Source organism: Urocitellus parryii, chromosome 11 (assembly GCF_045843805.1).
Source record: "Urocitellus parryii isolate mUroPar1 chromosome 11, mUroPar1.hap1, whole genome shotgun sequence".
Classification (NCBI taxonomy): domain Eukaryota; kingdom Metazoa; phylum Chordata; class Mammalia; order Rodentia; family Sciuridae; genus Urocitellus; species Urocitellus parryii.
Genome location: NC_135541.1, coordinates 62,099,478 through 62,120,635, shown reverse-complemented (window position 1 = coordinate 62,120,635; position 21,158 = coordinate 62,099,478). Strand labels below are relative to the sequence as shown.

The 21,158-nt window shown below is 33.7% G+C and overlaps 1 protein-coding gene across 5 annotated transcripts in view; it reads right to left on the bottom strand.

The window, feature by feature from the left end:
- Positions 1–21,158, bottom strand: part of Adgrl2 (adhesion G protein-coupled receptor L2) — a 184,023-nt gene that overhangs the window by 79,964 nt on the left and 82,901 nt on the right. For all 5 annotated transcript variants that reach the window (XM_077791513.1, XM_077791515.1, XM_026405090.2 and 2 more), the window contains exon 3: positions 4,793–5,006. In XM_077791513.1, coding sequence (XP_077647639.1) covers positions 4,793–5,006 — 214 coding nt within the window. The remainder of the gene's footprint in view (positions 1–4,792; positions 5,007–21,158) is intronic.

The window sequence follows — 21,158 nt, the reverse complement described above, 5'->3', positions numbered from 1 at the left end:
TTTTATGATCACAAATATGAATTACAAGTTAATTTATTTACTTCATTCTAAACTGCTAAAGTGGTAACAGTAGAGGAGAGGGATGAAAAAACTTGAAATGCAAAGCAAAAAATACTGTAACTGGTACTTAAATTTCTTGATTTCCATCATTATATGCAGAAAATGGTGCTTTCAAATTTAATGAAAAAAGACTAATGTTCTTATTTGAGCTTTCCATAGAGAAACTTCTATATTAAATAATTCTCTCTCTCTCTCTTTATTGCATTACTTTTTTAACAAAATCACATTTTTTGAGGAATACAAATATAAAAACTTGCTAAGTTATGAGGGGCCCGGTGTTTTTTAAAGAGCCAAAATAGTCTACACTTTCAAAAATAATTATTCATGGGCTGGGATTGTGCCTCAGCGATAGAGTGATCGCCTAGCTCGTGCGAGGCCCTAGGTTCAATCCTTAGCCCCACATAAAAAAAAATGGATAAAATAAAGGTTATAATCATAATAACTATTATTATTACTATTCACAATAATACTGGGGCAAAAATACTGCCCTCTTGTTTCTCTTATAGCTATTTGAAATGCTATACTGAATGGCAGTCTTATTTAAAGGTTCATGTTCTGACATACAGAGTCTGGGGTGCTTATAAGCTACCACTAATTTTAAAATCATCTTATGAACCTAATTTTGAAATCATCTTAACTTTGTCTTTCTTTTAAATAAAATGTTTGTTTCAACTGTCATTCTGATTATTAAATAATTATAACCCCTGTGTAATACAACTTAAAAGGGGAGGTTAACCATTAATAGTTTTATTGCCCTTTTATCTGTTCAAACAGCATATACTATTTGAGGTTTTGATAAGAAGGGTGGAGAGAACAACTACTTATGTTCATAGAATTTAAATACTGACAATCTCTAGATCTTGCTAAAGCATTCACATATCTAGAAATGTAGTTGCACATTCATAAAATAAATGATGAAAATAACTTGACATTTTATTTTGCCCGTTTCCTATAACATGTAATGATATTCATATGAGCAAGCATAAGTCTGACATATGTGACTGGGTATCTGTTGTGTACTTAAATGCATATATAAACAGGCAAACAAAAATTAGCTACAATGTACAAGACCATAAAGTCAGTTCTTCCAGACATTTTCGTTGTACCAACTTCCACTGCTTTTTGTTAGCCTAATAAAAATAGGTAATCATCAATAGAACTTCTTCATTTCCTATTTCTTTCCAGTCTGCTTTTCAGATGCCTAATTCATAATACTAGCACTGAACAAACAGATCAACATGTGAAGAATAAATAAATGGTTGTTTCTGAGTATGAATCTTATAGTCTCCCTGACATAAGCAGTTCCGAAATTTTGAAATACTAAGTACAAAATGTTCTACAGGTTTAGCATTCCTCATCCAAAAAGTTTGGGATCAAAAACATTTCAGATTTTCGGTACTTTGTATAATAATATTATCCAAAATATACAAGGTAAATCTTGAAACCTAACCCAATCTAGATATATACAACTAGATATTGTGAAGAACCAAACATAAAATTTGCATATGTTTCAAAAGTATCTTATATATACAGCCTGAAGATAATTTTACACAATACTTTGAGTGGGTCTATGTTTTGATTGCAACCTGTCAAAGGATTTCAGATTTTGAGTATTTCAGATTTTGGATTTTCAGGTCACTGTGATTTCATGGATCACAATTCTAAACTTACACAGTTCATAAAAGATTTATGTTTTAAATAAGAATTCATTTAAAACATAATTTATTTTATGCAAATGAGATTTTGACTAATTATTAATAAAATTCATTAAGAATTGAAAGTAAAAACATCTTGGTGGGAATCTTTCAAAAGTACACTTATATTTTTTGGTTTCTTAAAAAATCCTGATGAACAGTATCAGCATTTTAAGTAGCAAGTTTCTATATAACGCACTATTTTCTGCAGTTAATGAACTAGGACTTAGTGGAGAAATAAAACTGATCAAATTCAATTATCAAAGTGTACTTCTCAACCCAGGAATTCAGGTATTTTATAGTATCTGAATGTGTATGTACACACACACTTAAGACTCCTTTTCCTACCTTATTGAATGGTGATCTTTTTAAAGTTAGCTAAAAACCAATTTATAACCAATACACAAACTACAGTGCCTTAGACATTCAATGATATCGCATTTTATATTGTCCTGAAATTTAATTTTCCTGCTTGTGGGAGGTGAGGGTGGGGGTGGGAATGGGATTCTGAACTTCAAGGAAAAGACAATCTGCCTTATGCCTTGTCTTAAAAATAATCTAAAGCAACATACAAGGTAATAAAAGAGAAAGGAATTGTTTGAATTGTAAAAAGTAGAATCTTATTAGAATGGTTACCCCTATTGATATGCTCTTTAAAAATAGAAGAAATCCCAGTTACTATTCAGAAATATGTTCCCCATATTAACATATGTGTTAGATTGATGGCACTCTATACTCCTCTAAATTAAGATGCAATCATGAGTGAAAAAAGCTCAATCTGCTAGGAAAGACATCCAGAAGTTGTCTGAACTCTTGAGAGGACTTTATCCATAGAGTGTATACTCAACTATGTACTCCTGTAACTTGAAAGTATTGTTTTATTATGTTTGCTCTAGCTATGGATCAAGAGCATGAGAAGTCCAAAAACTGGAAGAAAATATTTGGAAAAGATATAATTCTTTTTTTAATATTATCCAAAATATACAAGGTAAATCTTGAAACCTAACAATAAGAAAAGAAACAAGCTATTAGAGAAATGAGCTTAGACTAAATGAACACTTCACTAGGGAAGACATACGAGGGCAATATGGATGAGAAGATGTATAACACCTTCCATCATTAGGGAATTATAAATTAAACCAAGGAGATAGATAGTACCACTGCATACGAATTACATTGGCTAAATCCAAACATGGTCAGTACCAAGTGCTGGCAAGAGTGTGAAGTCAGAAGCATTCCCATTCATTGCTGGTGGGAATCCAAAATGATAAACCACTTTGGAAGACAGCTTGACAGTTTCTAATCAAAGTACATGTACTCCCACTATAAAACCTAGCAATCACAATCTTTGTAATTACCCAAAAGTCCTGAAAACATGTCCACAATAAAAACCTGCACACAGATATTTACAATAGCTTTATTCATAAATGCCAAAACTTGAAAGACATCAAAATGCCCTTCAGTATTTAAATAGAAAAACAAACTGTGGTAATGTCTGGTCAATGGAATTTTACTCCCTGCTAAGAACAAATGAACTATGAAGGAAGAAAAGACATGGCAAAAACTTAAATGCATATTATTAAGTGAAAAGAAGCCAATCTAAAAAAGCTACATATGATTCTAACTATATGACAGTATAGAACTGTAGGGATAGTAAAAAGACAAAGAATTATCAGGAGTCATTGGGGAAAAAGGGGTGAGGGGAAGAGAAAAAGCACAGAGAATTTGTAGGGCAGTGAAACTATTCTGTTTGCTACAATGGTGGACACCTGTTGTTAAACAATTTATAAAACCCATGGAGTGCAAAACACCAAGAATGACTCTTAGTGGGATTAAACTATGATCACAGGCATAGTGGTGCACATCAGTAATCCCAGCAACTCGGGAGGTAGAGGAAGGAGGATCACAAACTCAAGGACAGCTTCAGCAACTTAATGAGAAACCTATCTCAAAATTTAAAATAATTAAAAAGCCTGGGGATGTATCTCAGAGGAAAAAGTGCCCTGGGTTCAATTCCCAGTACACCCCCACCCCCGCCGCCAAAAAAAAAAAAAAAGCATAAACAAAACAAGATAACTATGAATTTGGGGGGTAAGGATGTGTATGTAGGTTTACAGACTTTAATAAACATACAGCTTTGGTAAAAGATACTGATAACGTACTGTGCTTATGTAAGGATTGGAGTTATATGGGAACTCTCCGTACTTTCTGTCCAATTTTTACTAGAATTTAAAATTGCTTTTAAAAATAAAAGATTGGGCTAGGGTTGAAGCTCAGTGGTAGAGCACTTGCCTAGCATGAATGAAGCACTGGGTTCAATCCTCAGCACCACATTAAAAAAACTAAATAAAGGTATTGTGCACAGCTAGAGCTAAAAATATTTTTTAAAAAACCAAAAAACTAAAGCTTACTATTTATTTATTTGTTTATTTATTTATTTATTTATTTATTTATTTGGGAGGGGGGATACTGGGGACTGAACTCAGGGGCATGTGACCATTGAGCCACATCCCCAGCCCTATTTTGTATTTTAATTTACAGACAAGGTCTCACTGAGTTGCTAAGTGCTTCACTTTTGCTGAGGCTGGTTTTGAACTTGCTATCCTCCTGCCTGAGACTCCCGAACCACTGGGATTACAGGCATGTGCCACTGCACCAGGACAAAGCTTACTTTTTTAAAAAGCTAAGGAGCACCTATTGACAAAGACCTAAACATTTAAACCTTCTTAATTATTATATAAAATACTTCAGATTTTTGAAGCTCTAAAAAAGAATACATTTGAATTATTATTCTTTCTCTTTTATAATATATAAAAGATATATAGTATATAATCCTTCTTTCAGAGTATATTAAAATAACATACAAGTCTGAATATTGTAGAAAACAAAGTAAAAATCAATAGTAGTGAAAAAATCCAACTCAGTTTCATACATAACTGAGATATGGGCTGTGTCTATTCATTTTGGAATTACATTAATTCTACAAACTTGGATAAACATACTAGACAAAATGCAACCATAAATACATGAATATTTACCTTTGAGTCATGATTTTGAAGGCATCTGGGAGGTAGCAGTCTGTATTCTCCATCTGAAATGGGTCCGCATCACAAATCTTGTCATCTGTCCTACCGTAGTTAGCGCTCTCGATCATGATGACATCACTGCCCGGACAGCGCAGATCTATGGAATAACCTTCACAGGACAATTCTCGCCTGACTAACCCAAATGGTAAAGCTGCTCTGCTGAAACCTTAAAATAAGAAAAGAAAATTAGACTTTAATTAATTTGCGAAACTATTTTAACAATACACTTTCCAGTAATATGATTCACATCTACAGTCAAAAGATGTCAGAAATTCATTTAACTCCAAGTCTGAAATTTATTATCAATTTTATTTAATACATCTTTACTTGGACTCATCCTTATAAGATACTTTAAAATGACTCAAACAAAATATTTTCTGCATGATCTAGTGTAAACACAAGCTAAAGAGCTACTTTTCAGTAAATCCAAGGGAAAATGACAAATTTGATCGACTGTATACACAGTGACAAGTTTTACAAATATCATATATAAACATTAATCAAGGAAAACTTTTCGTTTGTGCAATGGATTACAAGTTCTGTTATACTTTCTTGTTTAATGTATACATATAAATTTGCTATCAGCATCATTATCCCCAAAATACCTTTGTCTTAGCAGTTCTTCCCCAAAATAAGTAAGATACTTAAGACAGTGGAACACAGCTGTTAACCTTTTCAACTTATAGACACTGACATAGCTGAAAGGATTAAACAGACAAAGGAAACATTATTGATCCAATCAAACCAATTAAAAGACCCAAAATGGCAAAAATTTCTCTAAGCTTCAGGGTTGTAATCTGCAAAATGAAGATGAAACATCCGTGATATTATTTTTCCTACCTGTATGGCTCTAAAGTGACGAGAAGTGTGCATTAAAATACTTAAAATGCTATGTGAATTTATTCATTGTACATCCAGTCAAGTGTAGACGACCACTGTTCGTGTGTGCCGCAAAAAAAAAAAAAAAGTTCTTGAATAGAATGATAGGTTACAATTTGAAGTCTGAATTACAATTTTCAAATAGGGTTCTCCCCTAAAGCGACAGAACATAGGACAAACGGTAAAAAAAGAAAGCCAAGGATAGCAAATATGTCTCTGGGGGACAAACATCTGTGCTATGCCAGCCTGGAAGGTACTTATGGATCAGCCTCCACATCAAAACCCTTGTGCATGAAATTTTTATTTCAGTTCTCTAGGTTGTCACCATCTACAGTATTCCTATTATAAAAGACAATGCTTTATTTTTATCTTTATACTTTCAGTTACTCTGCATGATATAACTTATCCCACGTGTCCTATTGGGTGATCCTGACACTCAAAATCAAAAGTAACATCCAGCTTGAAGAGCTGGGTTGTGTTCGGGTCAACCCAATGCCAAAAACTGTTCTCTGAATCCTTATTGTACAATGCTTCTTACTAATTCAATGGAAGAGAAAGTCACCTAGACAAAAATCCACCTTCTTTCCAAGAGACAAATAATGTTCTTAATGGGTTATTGGGTCACATATTGGTGTGGTCTGGACTGGCAACTCTCAAACCTGGCTGAATGCTCAGTTCTACTGAGAAAACTAAAGGTGTAACTGGATTGAACAGGAAGTGGGTGGGGTGGGGAATGTGATATCTGAAACCTGGAAACCATCAGGAAATCATGGCAAACTATTAAAATTACTCAAACAAAATATTTGAGTTAAAAAAAAAAAAAAACTGGGCAGCAAACAGAACCAGACAAATGTCAGGACAATAGCAGTAAGCAAGCCCAGCTTTGAAAGATGGTGTGTGTGTGTGTGTGTGTGTGTGTGTGTGTGTGTGTGTGTATGGGGGCGGGACAGACATACACAGACAACAGCAATTTCCTCCTTTCCTGTCAAATAACTAAGCTTAAATCAGTACTGTTATATAAATACTTTCAATTAAAACAAATTTAGAAGCTGATATTTATTTGTGGAAAAAGCTATATGGAACCTCAAACAAGTGACATTAAATAATATTTTTTAGCACAATCTACTTTAAAGGCAGAAGTGATTTGCAATTTTAATTCCATAATAAAACAGAATAAATCATATTATTAGAAAATGTGAGGAATATTAGAACGTGCTATTAAAAGACTGGCTTGGAGCCATAATTCAAAATTCTTACTGTTTTGTCAGAAACACAGAATTGATTATGAAGCTCTTTGATTTTTAAACTGAGCCCTTTAATTTTTATTGTTGTTAGTTTGCAGGATCATAAACATGGCTGTAAGTGAAGCTTTTCATGACTGAGCTTCAAGTTGTATTCCAGACCTACTGAATTCGAATCTCCAGGTTCAGATAAAGGTGGGATGCACTGGGGGTGAGGCTACGGGTGGGGTGTTAATCTATAATGCACTGATAAAACAACAACTAAGATGTACCAAGATTTTCTCTAAGGCCTTTTAAAAGTAATATTTTATTTCTCTACCGAGATTTCATATTTGTTAAGTTATTGTCATGATGTTTCCTCTTAATTCTCTAACACAGTTTTACTGTAATCTTTGCACATATTTATAATAGATGCTCTGAAAAGTTTTCCTGCTGAATCTATCATCTGGGGCTACATGAGAAGCAGTTTTTACAGAATGCTTTTTCTCTTGATTATGGATCAACTTTCCTGTTTCTTTGTGTATTTTGTGAACTTTCTGTTGTTTTTGAAAACTATACATTTCAAATAATATTCTGTTATTAATCCACCAACTGTGGATTCATATTACTTTCCCCAGAGAAATTGTAGCTGTTGTGTTTTCTTTTTAGTGTCCTGACTTGATCTACAAAATCCGTCTCCACCACTGTGTACAGCTACCGACATCTCTGCTTGTTGCTTTGTTTTTACCTTTTAGTCGAGGTTCCTAGAAGTTACCCTCTGTCTTTGTACAGCTTAGTGGTCAGCCAATGATCAGACATAAATTTTGCACAAAAACTATGAGCCCATAGTAATGTTCCACTCTGCTGATATGAGTGTTGGGAAGAGTATTCAAAGTTCAGATAGTTTTCAAATCAGCCTGCTATTTGCTTTCTGCCAGCCCTATCACACCTCTCTGTACAGGTGTGCAGCTTCCTAGTTAGTCAAGAATGATTAAAGATCTAGTGGCTCCTCATTTCCTGGTGGTGCCTGCATAGTGCTTTGTAACTTGGACCACAGCAAATGGTAGAAGAGCTATGATGTGGGGAGAGGCAGGGGCAGATGTTTATTTCCTACCGCGTCTACTGTTTTCATTGACAATGCTCTTGGGTCTTGGTTTCTACCCTGAACTTCCAATCAAGTCAACTGTCTCTGGCAGCAAAGTCACTGTGTTGGAAGGCCAGCCTTCTCCTGATGAAGCTACTACAATGACAGCTAACCATGAGAGATGAGGGGCAGAAGCAGCCTCACACTTTCAACTTCCACTGCTCATAGTGGAAGTTCTAACAGATTTTCAAAAGCGTATGCTCCCCACTAGTTGTTTGGCTTTAGTTAATTTTCAGAGGCCAAAATGATTGCTTTTGACAATTTTGTCCAATTTTACATTTGTTTTGGGGGGAAGAAGATTCTCTGTGCCATCATTGACACAAGTTCCTTTAAGAACTTTACAAATATTTCCTAACTAAAAGTCCTCAAACCAACCATACAGATAGGTGATCACCATTTTACAGAGAAGGAAACTGAAGTACAGAATGACTATATTTTCCATGATTACATATCCAGTAAGAATGAAATTAAGATCTGAAACTCAGCCAATTGTAGATGACAGAGTAATGGTGCCTTCAGTATTGGGTGAAGAAGAGGAGCAGAAAAGTAAAGAGTACATCACATGGCCAAGTATTCAAATAAATGGCTCAGTCAACATAATCAACATCAAGAAATCCCTAAATTAAAGACTTTTAACCACACCATTACTATGATATTTATTTTAAACTCTATTTTTAATCTATTTTTATTTCAACAAAGAAAAAAAACCAAAACATCCCAACAAGCAAAGCGTAATACAATCCATCTTGCAATCTTGACAACTGAAGAAAGAACTGGTGGGAAGCCCAGTGAGCGCAAAAAAAAAAAAATCAATATTGCAGCTTTATGCTGTGCAAATGTGAATACCACCAAAATAGCAGTGCTTAGAGTAAAATGAACTGTTTTGCTCCATTTCTCCTCTGGGAACAAATGATTCTGAAGAGACAGCCTCCCCTCCTCAAGCTACAAAATGTCAAGCAGTAACTCTCTGTGCTTTAGGATAGTGACTGGGAAAAAATACCTCCCAGCAACAGGTGCTGGGACACAGGACTGAAATCATCCACATTCAGGGGAGAAGTCCTAATGAACAGATGCACTACTACTAAGTGGGAATCCTAAGACCAGAATTGGAATTCCATCACTGGATTTCCAATCATGTATAAACATTTTTACAAAATCACAAGATGCTCTGACACCAAATAGTATGCATACTTTGTTGTAACGGCCTTGATTAGAAACATTTTGCTTTTCTCCCATTATCTCTGCTCAGTCTATTCTTTACACATTTTTATAAAATCATGCATTCCTATAACAAGTGTTATTAAGCTGTAATATAAAAATTTCAACTTTTCTGGTACTGTTTTCCCTAATTACTTTGAACTAAACCCTGTCATGGATACTACTGCTCATGCTGTCTGAGGGCCCCTGGAAGCACAATGCTTTTTGATTATCAGGGACCTCGATGGGACTGAGGCTGTGACTCCAAGCTGTACTGAAACATTAACTCAAGCCACAGTCTATTATGAGAGATGGCATATGAAGTCTCTGAATTATTCTTATTTATATATGTTAATGAGATTTCTTCCTAAAATGGAAATGAGTGTTAAAAGTAAATCTCAAAGATAAATTAATTCACTAATATTTTAACTGTTCCATTTATCTCTGCATATTCATGGAGTCATTGGAACACAATTTTAAAATTCAAGGATGTATAATAAAATTTTTTATATCAAAAGCAGTGTGTTAAAACCCTATTTTATTTAAATTTATAGAAGTTCACTCTGTTTTTCCATTTATTTGATTAGTTCCATTTCAGAAATAGCTATCAATCAAATACTAAAATATCTCTTTTGTGTTCATTAACACATAATTCTCTTGCAGATCTGAAGTATGTGACAAGACTAAACTGTGACAGGCAGAGGGTTTAAAAAAAAAAAACATGTCACCTATAACCTTGTTTTCATACAATTGTTACTTTGTAACATAAGCACACTGGCCAAAAAAAAAACACACCAATTTGTACCCAAATCTGGTTAGTGTGAAACACCAACCAAATCCTCCCAGAAATATGGAATTTTTATAACAGAAAATGCTCAATTTAAAATCATGTTAACTACAAAATAATTAGTTGAATATAAATAAGTAACAATATGCCTTAGCTTCTTGTGTCATTTTTATTAAGAAGTTCTATTCATCTTAAGATAAATTTCAAAAAAAATGAATCGGATGTTTTAAATTATGAAGCATTTTTTAATTCTAGAAAAAAATGTTTGCAGTTTATTTAAATATTCACAATATTTTGTTAAGCAAAATCAGTTTGTCAAAAATTCTGTTTTCCACTAGAAATACATTAAAAATATCTAAGAACTGTGTAATAAAAAAATTAAGACAAAAACTGGACAAATATCATATTACATAAACCTCAAGGAAAAAAGCTTTAACTTTGATATTTGCTAAGAGTCCCAAATTCTAGACACTTGGGATGCTCTAAAGTAAAAAAAAAAAAAAAAAAAAAAAAAAGATGTACTTGTACCATATCTTCAGCTGTTAAGTTCAAATATTGCCACTTCTGACAAGCCTCTCAATATTTTAAAGAGAAAGTATGCACTATGAGTCCTTCAAAACATTTGGGATTAAACTCCTTATGAGAAAGAAACTGATCGTGCCCATTTAAAAACTTCTAAATTATCTACCACTAAGTAATAATTAACAAGTACCATTTTAAAACAGTAATTTCAGTTATAAAATACTATCTATTTAATACTGAACTTTAAAAGGAAAATTCCTGACAAGCTTATCTATTAAAAATAACATAAGTCACAAAAGAAACACTCTTGATAGTCTCAGCACATAGCTGCAATTTTTCCAAAGTTCACATGTATAATACTTTAATTCCAATATTCTTTTTTTTTTAATTGACTGAATTTCGTGTCAATCCTCAATATTAACAACTACCCAATGCCAATGTTTAAACTACTCACTCCACACAGGATGTTCTGCTCATCTTCTCTTAGGCAACAATTAGCCTTTCTGATCCAGTTCAAGGCATCCTTGACCATAGAGAAAGGAAATCTGACCTCAGGTATAGGCCACCAATTTCTTTCAGTAATTGCCTACTATGTGCCTGTGTTCTTTAGACACCAGGGATATAAAGTAAACAGAAATGAGAATGATCCTTGTGTGAGGGTAATAAAGATGCACTATCTACCTGGATCAACACTAGAATGCCAAAACTTCATAAAAAGACAGTTTGTTGTATTCTTCACAGAGGACACAAAATAAAGATATGTTAAATAAATGGGTGTATTAGTGAAATGGGTGTGCATAATTGTGAGCTCTTCTAACAGATTAGAAAACATGCTCTGAATTTGTATTTCTTCCCATTCTGGACTTTGAGATTGCAATGGAACGGGAATAAATTCTATTTATTTTTATACCCTTGATTTTCAACAAAGTACCTGGAACCCAGCAGGCATTCAGTTTTCACTGTATTTTGCCATTTGCTTTATACTTTAATTCCTATATTCAAAAAGATGTCAAATACACACTAGAATATAAAATTATTTTTGAAGAAAAAAAAGCCTCTATAGTTTTATCTTTATTTATATTAAAAGTTTCTGATATTACATTTAAGTATGCATATTATTAGAAAATATTTTATTAAAAATACAAATGTAAAGAGATAAAAATATAAACACGACAAAGATGATATCTTCACAAGAGCCCACTATTCAATGAGATTCCAATTTAAAGATGTGCCCTTGACTGACTAGCTTCTAGAATTCAAAATATCCCAGAGTTGTGATCATTAATCATTTAAAAGAAAAAAAGGAGACTAGTAACTTTACACTGTCTCCCCTTCATTCCCCCCCCCCAGGGAAATAGGAGCTATTGTTTACAATTCTAATTTTTTATACTTATTTAAAAACAAGTTTAACCTTAAGAAGTTAGCATCAGAAATGCAATTTCTTACGTTGTTCACATTGTATTACCAAATTAAAGTTCTGAAGTAATTCTGTATAATTTATTCACTGTCAACAGAGAATAATTACAGAATAACAAAACACCAATTTCATCATCTCAGGTAAGACAATTTCTTTCTACCTCTATATTGATTATTTAATATAATCTTCTATTTAATGATTTATTTTATTATCCTTTTGTTATCAGAAATTCCATTAACTTTTCCACCCAGCCTCAGAGTACTAATGACTGACCGAAGCCGTGCTTAGCTAAATAGAATTCTTTTCCTTTCCTGTCACTGTATTAAAGTCTGATGAATAAAACTAATCAGAGCAGAGACTTCATTTGAAGGATTTCCCAGGCAGGTCTCCCAGATCAAAAAGTGTTAAAATTATGCTATATTTAAACATAAACAATATTTTTTAAGTCACAAAACTACTACCCAAAATTTCATTCGTAAAAAGGAATATTTAAACTAAATTGCGAATGTATGTAAGGTTTACATGTCAATGTGCTTTTATTAGGCAACAACAAACTCTAAATATGTGAAGGAGTTCCCTGCGAACTCCTTCTTCATCAAAGGTATCTCTAAGGGGTCCAATTAATATTAACCCCAGAAGTTAAGAGTTAACAACATTGAAACTGCACTAAAACCACCCCCTCATTTCTCTCCTTCCCACACAGGAATCCAAAGGCAATCACTTCAACCACAGCTGACTCAAACACATGTCCTACAGGAGAAAACCTTACATTCCCAGATGAATGCCTGTGAGGTATTCGTTTCACAATTCATAAGGAAAAAAATAACACAAACTGAAATCAGTCTCAACACAAAGTATTACCCACGCTAACAATTTGATCATTTAAAAAGTGCCAGATATTTAATTTCTTCTTCACTGATGAAAGGAGCAATTTCATGAACTGCTTCCTACATACTTTCCAAAAAGGCACTGTTTTCCTCTAAAACCTCAAAGAACTTTGTAAGTCAGGACTGTTTTTTAAAGTGAAATCACTAATACTAACATATAAAACTCTCTAATAATAGAGTTATTTTTATCTCACAACCAGATGCAAAGATAAATATCTAAAAGATACATGGAGCTTATGGGAACAACTAACCAAGCAAGGAATAAGACAAAAATAATAATAGCAGGTTGGGGATATAACTTAGGTGGTAGAGTGCTTGTCTCGCATGCACAAGGCCCTGGGTTCAATCCCCAGCACAACACACATACATGCACAAAAAAATAAATAATAATAATAGTAGTAGTAGTAGTAGTAGTAGTAGTAATAGTAGTAGTATAAACAATACTCCCGTACACACCACAATTAGTGTGCTATTACTTTTGTCAATAAATGCTCCTGGACCAATAAGAAACTGCAAAATGTCTTAATAAGAGAAATCAAATGCAGTGTTGAGCCCACTTTGTGAACCTCATCTCAAGGTGCAATGGATACGAACAAAATAATGAAGACCAGCACCAAATGGAAAACAGCATTATTCATTTATTCCTGAAGTATTTGGGTCCTTAGCATATTCTGATTCCTCCTTTAAACTATTCTTGAATAAGGCAAACAAACCTACCTAAACAAACATACTACCTCAACACCACCATTCCCACAAACTGCAGAAAGCCCACTCAGTGTTCAAGTCTTTCCTGAAGAAAGCAGATGACTTATAGAAGTACTTTACCAACTGCAATCTATGAGTTAGGACAGAAACCAAGCCCAAAATAGTATCTAGGTTATAAAATCATTTCTTAAATGACAATGTAGTAACTTTGAGTTCAAGTTATTTTGGGTGTTATCATGTTTGTGCTTTGCTATGCAGATGGGTTCAATTTTTAATGATATGTTTTAAAGAACACACTCAAAAGTTTTCAAATCTATGTCACCATAACATTCAGGGAAGGAGTCGGAGGGAGATATATTTAATCTGATATTGCAAAGTTATAAAATGTTACCTTAAAAGAGAAATAATACTACTTTTCTGCAGAGTTAAAATTATATCCTTTCTTGTATTTAACTGTCAAGCTGAACATCAAGAGAACTAAGAAACAGCATGGTAGCAGATCCAATGGTATAGGCCCTGCCCCGACACACTAAGGCCCATTGTAGTCTTTCATACCTGCTCCCTATAGGTACCAACAGTGCAGAGGCAACAGAGCAGTTCCAACTTCTAGACCCAGAGATTCTAACAAATTACAAGGAGTTCCAGGAAAAAAAGGTTCATAGGGACCCGTTTGAGCTAGTGTTGCTGTGCCCTGGTGTACGACTCTAATGCCCCTTTCCTGGTACTTTAAATGTTTATTTCCCTTTACAACTTCAGATAATTTTAATTTCATCCCTTTGATGCTGAATGTTACCGGATTTAAAAGCTTACTATTCAAGGAAGGAAGAACTACAGAAGAAAGGCTTGCTAAGGGTTCCGAGAATAATCAAATGCTTCTTATCAGAAAATGAGAGTAAGTTTAGGATTTGATTTATACTAACAAGCATGTTTTAGGAAATTACATTTCTCAAATCCATGTAGCATCATGACTAAGATGAGTAATCATGACTAATATCCATTGTGCGGATTTCCATGATTGATACGAAAGAGATAACAGTCAGCACATAAAAGAACCTGGGCAATGAATGTTAGTTCTGCCATTTGCTGACTGGAAAAATGTAAATACATTTCTTTACAAATGAACTTCATTTTTCTTATAAAATTCTTATGTATTAATATATTTAATACAAAAATATAGTAATTACAACTGTTCCGCATATAAAAGACAGATGTACTCTATCAGATTACCCACACACTTTATTCTAAATAACATTTGACTGCTTGTTTTTCCATGATCCATGACAAAGAATGACTTTTTTTAATAATATAATGTGTTAAAAAATCAAAGGAACAATATTTCGTGATGCATGCAAATTAGATAAAATTCACATTTCAGTGTTCTATAATAAAATTTTAATTTGTCAATAAATTTTTTAGATATTCATTTCTCTCATTATATAAATATTTATGATACCCTTGGTTATGCCTTTTGGCATACAAAGCCTCAAGTATTTACCATCTGGTCATTTACGAAAATATTTGTCAACCACTATTTCAAATAATTCAGGCAAAATAAGTGAATATAACAACAGTTTTCTCAGTGGATGTTTTGATATTGAGTAGAAACAGTTATAGAGTCTTGCAGTTTAAATTTATCACAGAGGTAATTAAATCAGGAAGAACAAGATCATTAGAGTAAGTTCTCTGCTTACCAAAGCACTGAAAGGTGATGTAATATGGGAAGTGGGGATATGATCAGGTGGATAATTGCATTTTAAAAATGTACCATTTAAATATTCCTTCCTCCTAACATTAATTTAATGATCTTTACAGATGTTATTGAAGTGTTTAATTTTACAATGGATAACTATTTTATAACAAAACAAATCTGGACAAGGGGTATACCTGATTTGGCTTAGAATCCCTGAAAGAAGTGTGTGACTAGATAAATCGCTTCAATTGCCAGTATCCTGGTGTCTTTATTTGAAAACCAGGAAAAAACATTGATGGATATAACAATGTATGTTAACCTAAAAGCACTGACCACACAGAAACTGAAATTCATTAGAAATTAAGATAAAGCAATTCTGAAATTTAAATATCGGAAAACACACACATATTTAATTAAGCACAACTTATGTCCCCCAAGATACTCAAGTTCTAGTAATAAAAGGCCTCCAAATAACTATCAGTAGAAACATAAAATATTCAATTTAGTTGATAAGCACAAAATATATTTAAAAATTAAATTTGGTACACATTGTCTCCTATCACATCACCAAAGATTTGTTTGTTCAGGTATTATAAAACAGGCAGCCTCAAATATTCCTGAAATTATGAGATTATGTACAATCTTTTTTTAAAAGAACCATTACCAAATCTCATTTATAAGGATATATTCTAAAAGTTATCCAAAATTTAGGCAAGAATTTGGGTAAAAGATATTTATGAAAATTGACATAAAATAAACTTCCAAAATACAGAAGTGGTTTAAATATACAATGATAAAATGTAATGTGATGCACTCCAAAAAAAAAAAACCCACAATATCATAATACAAAATAATATAAGGTACAAATAAAAATAAATATCACAAATAATACAGTGATAAGATTTATTGACTTAGTAATGGGTTCCCAGATAAATAGGCAAAAGAATTATGAATCTACTCCTGCGGACACAGCCATGAGGGTAAAGGGACCTAGGAAACAATAACACATTTTGGCCTAACAGTGATCCATTCATTGAAACCCATGGAGCTCAGTAATCCAGGAGCTCAGGAAAACTGGCCACTAACCCTGAGGTACCAGAAAACAGAAGTTAAGGATTTAAAGCAGACTAGGAAGATTCTGTACCCCTTTGTGAGAGCAATTCAAAAACATACTATCTCATTCTAAGAACTAAAGTGATACCAAAGTATGTTTAATTTTTCTTGTTTGGAGCTAACAGAGACTATACACCAGACCTCTATAGGGACATTGAGAAACTGTAGTGGCTTTTCCAAGACTGCCTATATCAGTGCTCCCTGCAGCAAAATTCCTTAATGTATCCCTACATTGCCCAAGTGACCTATGCCCAAACATATTTATGCAATAAGAAAATGAGCATTTGTCTCCAACAAAATATTCCTATAGACTGAAAGGGTTTTTCCTAATCTCCACCTCTCCCAACTGTAAGTCCCTCCTTGCAGTTTGTTCCAAATGTCCTCAACTTAGTCTAGGTTTCTTCCCAGTACATCCCATAGCTGGTACTTTGCTGTTATGTAAAATTTTACATGCTGAAACGCAGATGAATGAACTATTTTTCTGGAAATAAGTTACTCATATAAAAGACAGAAGCAAATGCTACTTGTGCCAGAACACTATTATAGAAAAATCCAATAATTTGTTGATTACACGTAACTTACTTAAATGACAAAGTTAATCTGTTTACACTATATAGAATTGAATCTTAATTTATTCACTATTTAAAATCTGGATATGCATGACTGCCTCTATAATGTTCTTCATATCATTTTTCCCCCTAGTTGCAATTTCATCCTATATGCTCAGATTTTAGCTCACCCTCTCCTTTAGGGCTCAAGAGCTTCCTCCTTTATCATGAAACCATCAAAACAATTAAGTGATAGGATGATAAGTTTTGCAGTTATACAAATTATGTGTACAGGACCTCCAAAATCAGAGTAATAAATGCCAGGTTTTTCAAAGAGAAGTTATCTACTGTGAAAGGAGAGAAGGGAGAGAAGCATTAAGGACAGAGTCTGAGGTGACCCACATGCACAACCCTGAGCACCACACTTAACTCAAAAGGCAAAGAGTAGAGTCAGTACATCTTTATTCCTTAGGATGCCCAAGATGGCAAAGAAAGAACCCTTCCTGCCCTTTAGCAAAATGCTGTTTCCCTCTCCTGAGTGATGTGGACTTCTGACTTCTACTGTCTGTTCTGCTTTGAAACAGTATTCTATAAGCTTCTCAGCTAAATTAACTTGTAGAAAAGTATCCACTTACATTCCACCGGCTAGCTAGTTTGCTGGCTTTCTTTCATGTGCTTTACAACCTATTTGCTTGCTGCACAAATACCTTGAAAGTCTTCTGTGACAAGAAAGCTTATTTCTAAGAATTTTTATACATATGCTATACTCAGATGTACACTCTCTGAAACAGACTGGGTTTGAACTAGACTCCTCTGTTTACTTGTTGAATGTTCCTGCTTACAAGACCAAACTGTATTTCATTTTCCCTATCAGTAAAATGGGAATAATAATAGGTGGGTCCTACATTGCATTGGATTTTGTGAAGACTAAATAAGTCACACGTGAAGTACTCAAAACAGTGCATGACAATTGTTAAATGCTTAATTTTGTGTGCACAGAGTGGTAACCCAAAACCTGGTTACTGCAGCTCCCTTGGTATAATTGATAAAAGTTCAAGCTTCCAGCCTAGCATGGTGGCATGTACCTGAAATTCTAGAGACTCAGGAGGCTGAGGCATGAAGCTCACGTGTTCAAAACTAGCCGCAGCAACTTAGTGAGACCTTGTCTCAAAATAAAAAATAAAAAGGGCTAGGGGTGTGACTCAGTGGTTAAGCGCCCCTAGGTTCAATGCCAGGTATCAAAGAGAGAGAGGAGAGAGAGAGAGAGGAGAGAGACAGAGAGAGAGTGTGTGTTTTCTGGATTCTACCTACAGCAAGTCAAGGAAACAATCTGATTGGTAAATTATTTACTAGATATAATTGAATAACTCATATATCTAAATATTTTACAGACTATAAAATCATAAATAAAGGTAATTAGAATTATACTAACCTCCCTTTTCCCCATCCCTCTTTTCTATACTTTCTTGAAAGGAACAAAGCACACTGATAGATAGGTCACGAAAAAAGAACATCACTTGTTAGGACTTTAGAAGATTCTAGACTCAGTGCAAGTTAATTCAATTAATTCTCATAATGACAGGGGGTAGGCGGTAGACTATGCAATATCCCTGTTGTTGGTGAATTCTTATTCCTTCCATTTTAAGAACAGAAACATTAAAAAAAAAAAAAAAAAAAACCTCCCTGAAGAGTGTTCTGTGACTGCATACACACATTATCCCACCTCTTCTCCACAACTGTATCTAATTCTGGCAATGCTTTCATGGGGATTCCTTACATTTACCATGTGGCTTCAAAGTTATATATCTATGTGATTTCCCTTTTAATAGAAAACATCCCTCACCTGCATGATGGTTATTTATTCATAATTATAATCCCAAGCATCTAGTACAGTGCCTGGCTATGGCATGCACTTACTATTTATGTGCCATTAAATTTATAGCTCAGAAAATGGGTGCTAAGGAGATTTCACTATAGTCATATGCCACAAAAGGAATCTGAAAGATGGCTTAAATACTCTTCTCACTGTGTCATCCTACCTTCCTAAGTCCTATCAGTAGATGCTAGTTTGACTTCCATGCTACTTCACTTAGCACAGTCAGCTTGTTTTATCATGGGTATCATTGCAATCCTCAGGAATCAATAAAAACTTTTTCTGGGCATTTAAATTATATACGTTAAACACAATAAAAGCATACAATGGTTATTTGAAATAAATTTTCTACACACTACAAAACTATTTTGTAAAATCATAGGTTTTTAGCCAGTTGTGGTACCACATGCCTGTAATCCCAACTTGAGGTTGAGGCAGGAGGATCACAAGTTCAAGGTCAGCCTGTGCAATTTATCAAGACTCTGACTCAAAATTAAATAAATAAATGAATGAATGATTGAATGAATGAATGAATGAATGAATGAATGAATGAATGAATAGGCTGAGGGTATAACTTAGTGATAGAAAACTCTGGATTCAGTCCCCAGAAACACCCCCACCCACCCCCCAAAAAAGAAAAAGAATTACAGGTTTTTATTTATATCTCCCTGTTCTAGTAACACTTTTGTGTATTATGCCAGGGGAGAATATAATTGGAAATCAGGCAAAATTTCAAAGCTATCTAAAGCCAGTCACAAACATTTTAATGATGGAAAGATCATTACATGTAAAAATATTCCATTTCTTCGAGCATTCAGTTGTCAGGATTTTTATTAACCACACCAAACAATCAAAGACTGTAAAACCTTTGCAGAATTCAAAGTAAATAAACTCAAATGTTCTCTTAGTCTATTGTCTTGGTCACCTTCACTTTTACAGTGTCTAGCACAAAATCACTTTGTTGAATAAACTAATCAACTTACTGAAACTCTACTTTATTGCTCGAGGAAATGTGCTTGCCTACACATTACTTTGTAACAAATACCGGAATTTTGTTTGGGTATGCCCTCTGTGGAAAATGGAAAGAAAGAGATCTACTTCACTATCACTTTCCTATATTATTGAGTATATTTGCTGTATCTCAATATTCTTCCCACTCACTTTTCCAAACTCATCTGGATGCTATTGTGCAAAAATGGGAGGGATTATAGAGTCAGAAATTTTATGTCAATGGCTTCAGGATAGGAAATTATATAATCTTCTTTAATAAGAAACTGTACTATTTTCTAAGGTATAATTAGAAATTTCTTTGTGCTATCTTCCCAATGACCATCATACTATACTTATATACTTTCAGCTAAAGATCCAGAAGAAGATATGCATGACAACAGAGATAGTTTCTATCATGTTCACAATCACAAAACATCTAACATATTAACAAACAACAACCTGTAATATGTACACATATAAATTAGATCAAATTTTAAGTCTAATTCCTTGAGAGAACTCCATTTATAATCTTTGAAACTCAATTTCCTATCCAGCCATACTTCTGTTGGATATTTTAGGTTTTTAGCTCATTTGGTCATTACTGAAACATTCATTGAGTACTCATCATATTCTTGGTAGGGCTCAATCTACTGAAATGAATTTTGCAATTTCTACTTTTAAGCACCTCAGTCTTAAAAGTAAGAAATGCAAGTACATCATACACAGAGAGAAAGATAGATGAAACATAAGAGGAACAAAAGATAGAAAAGTATCTAGATGAAGGATGTCAGAAAAGGTGACGTTTTAAATTCCCCATTATCACAAATACATAATCTGTACAGGTAAGGTTCTGATCAAAACTTAAACAAGGAAAGATCACATTGAGATCATTTTCTAACCTGTTACCATTATTTAATTCTAAGAACTTTCATTAAATTTTTAAAAGAACTACAATATATGAAATGCCTATGTTGAAAGTATTCAGTCAAAATGCTTTTTTTTCTTTCTTTTTTTTAATATTTATTTTTTAGTATTTGGCGGACACAACATCTTTGTTTGTATGTGGTACTGAGGACCGAACCCGGGCCGCATGCATGCCAGGCAAGCGTGCTACCGCTTGAGCCACATCCCCAGCCCCAAAATGGTTTTTTTCTAACAAAATGTTGTTTTATCAACAAGGAAAATTCCAGTATGTTTGTTTCATTACAATCATTCAATATTTCACATATATTTACTGAGTACTTTGCAAAAGTGTAGGAAGCTGTTCCAGTATCTCCAAAATATTCAAATGAGACAATGTGCTGTGAAATTCAATGTAACTCTACTAGTTTAAACATGGGTTTATC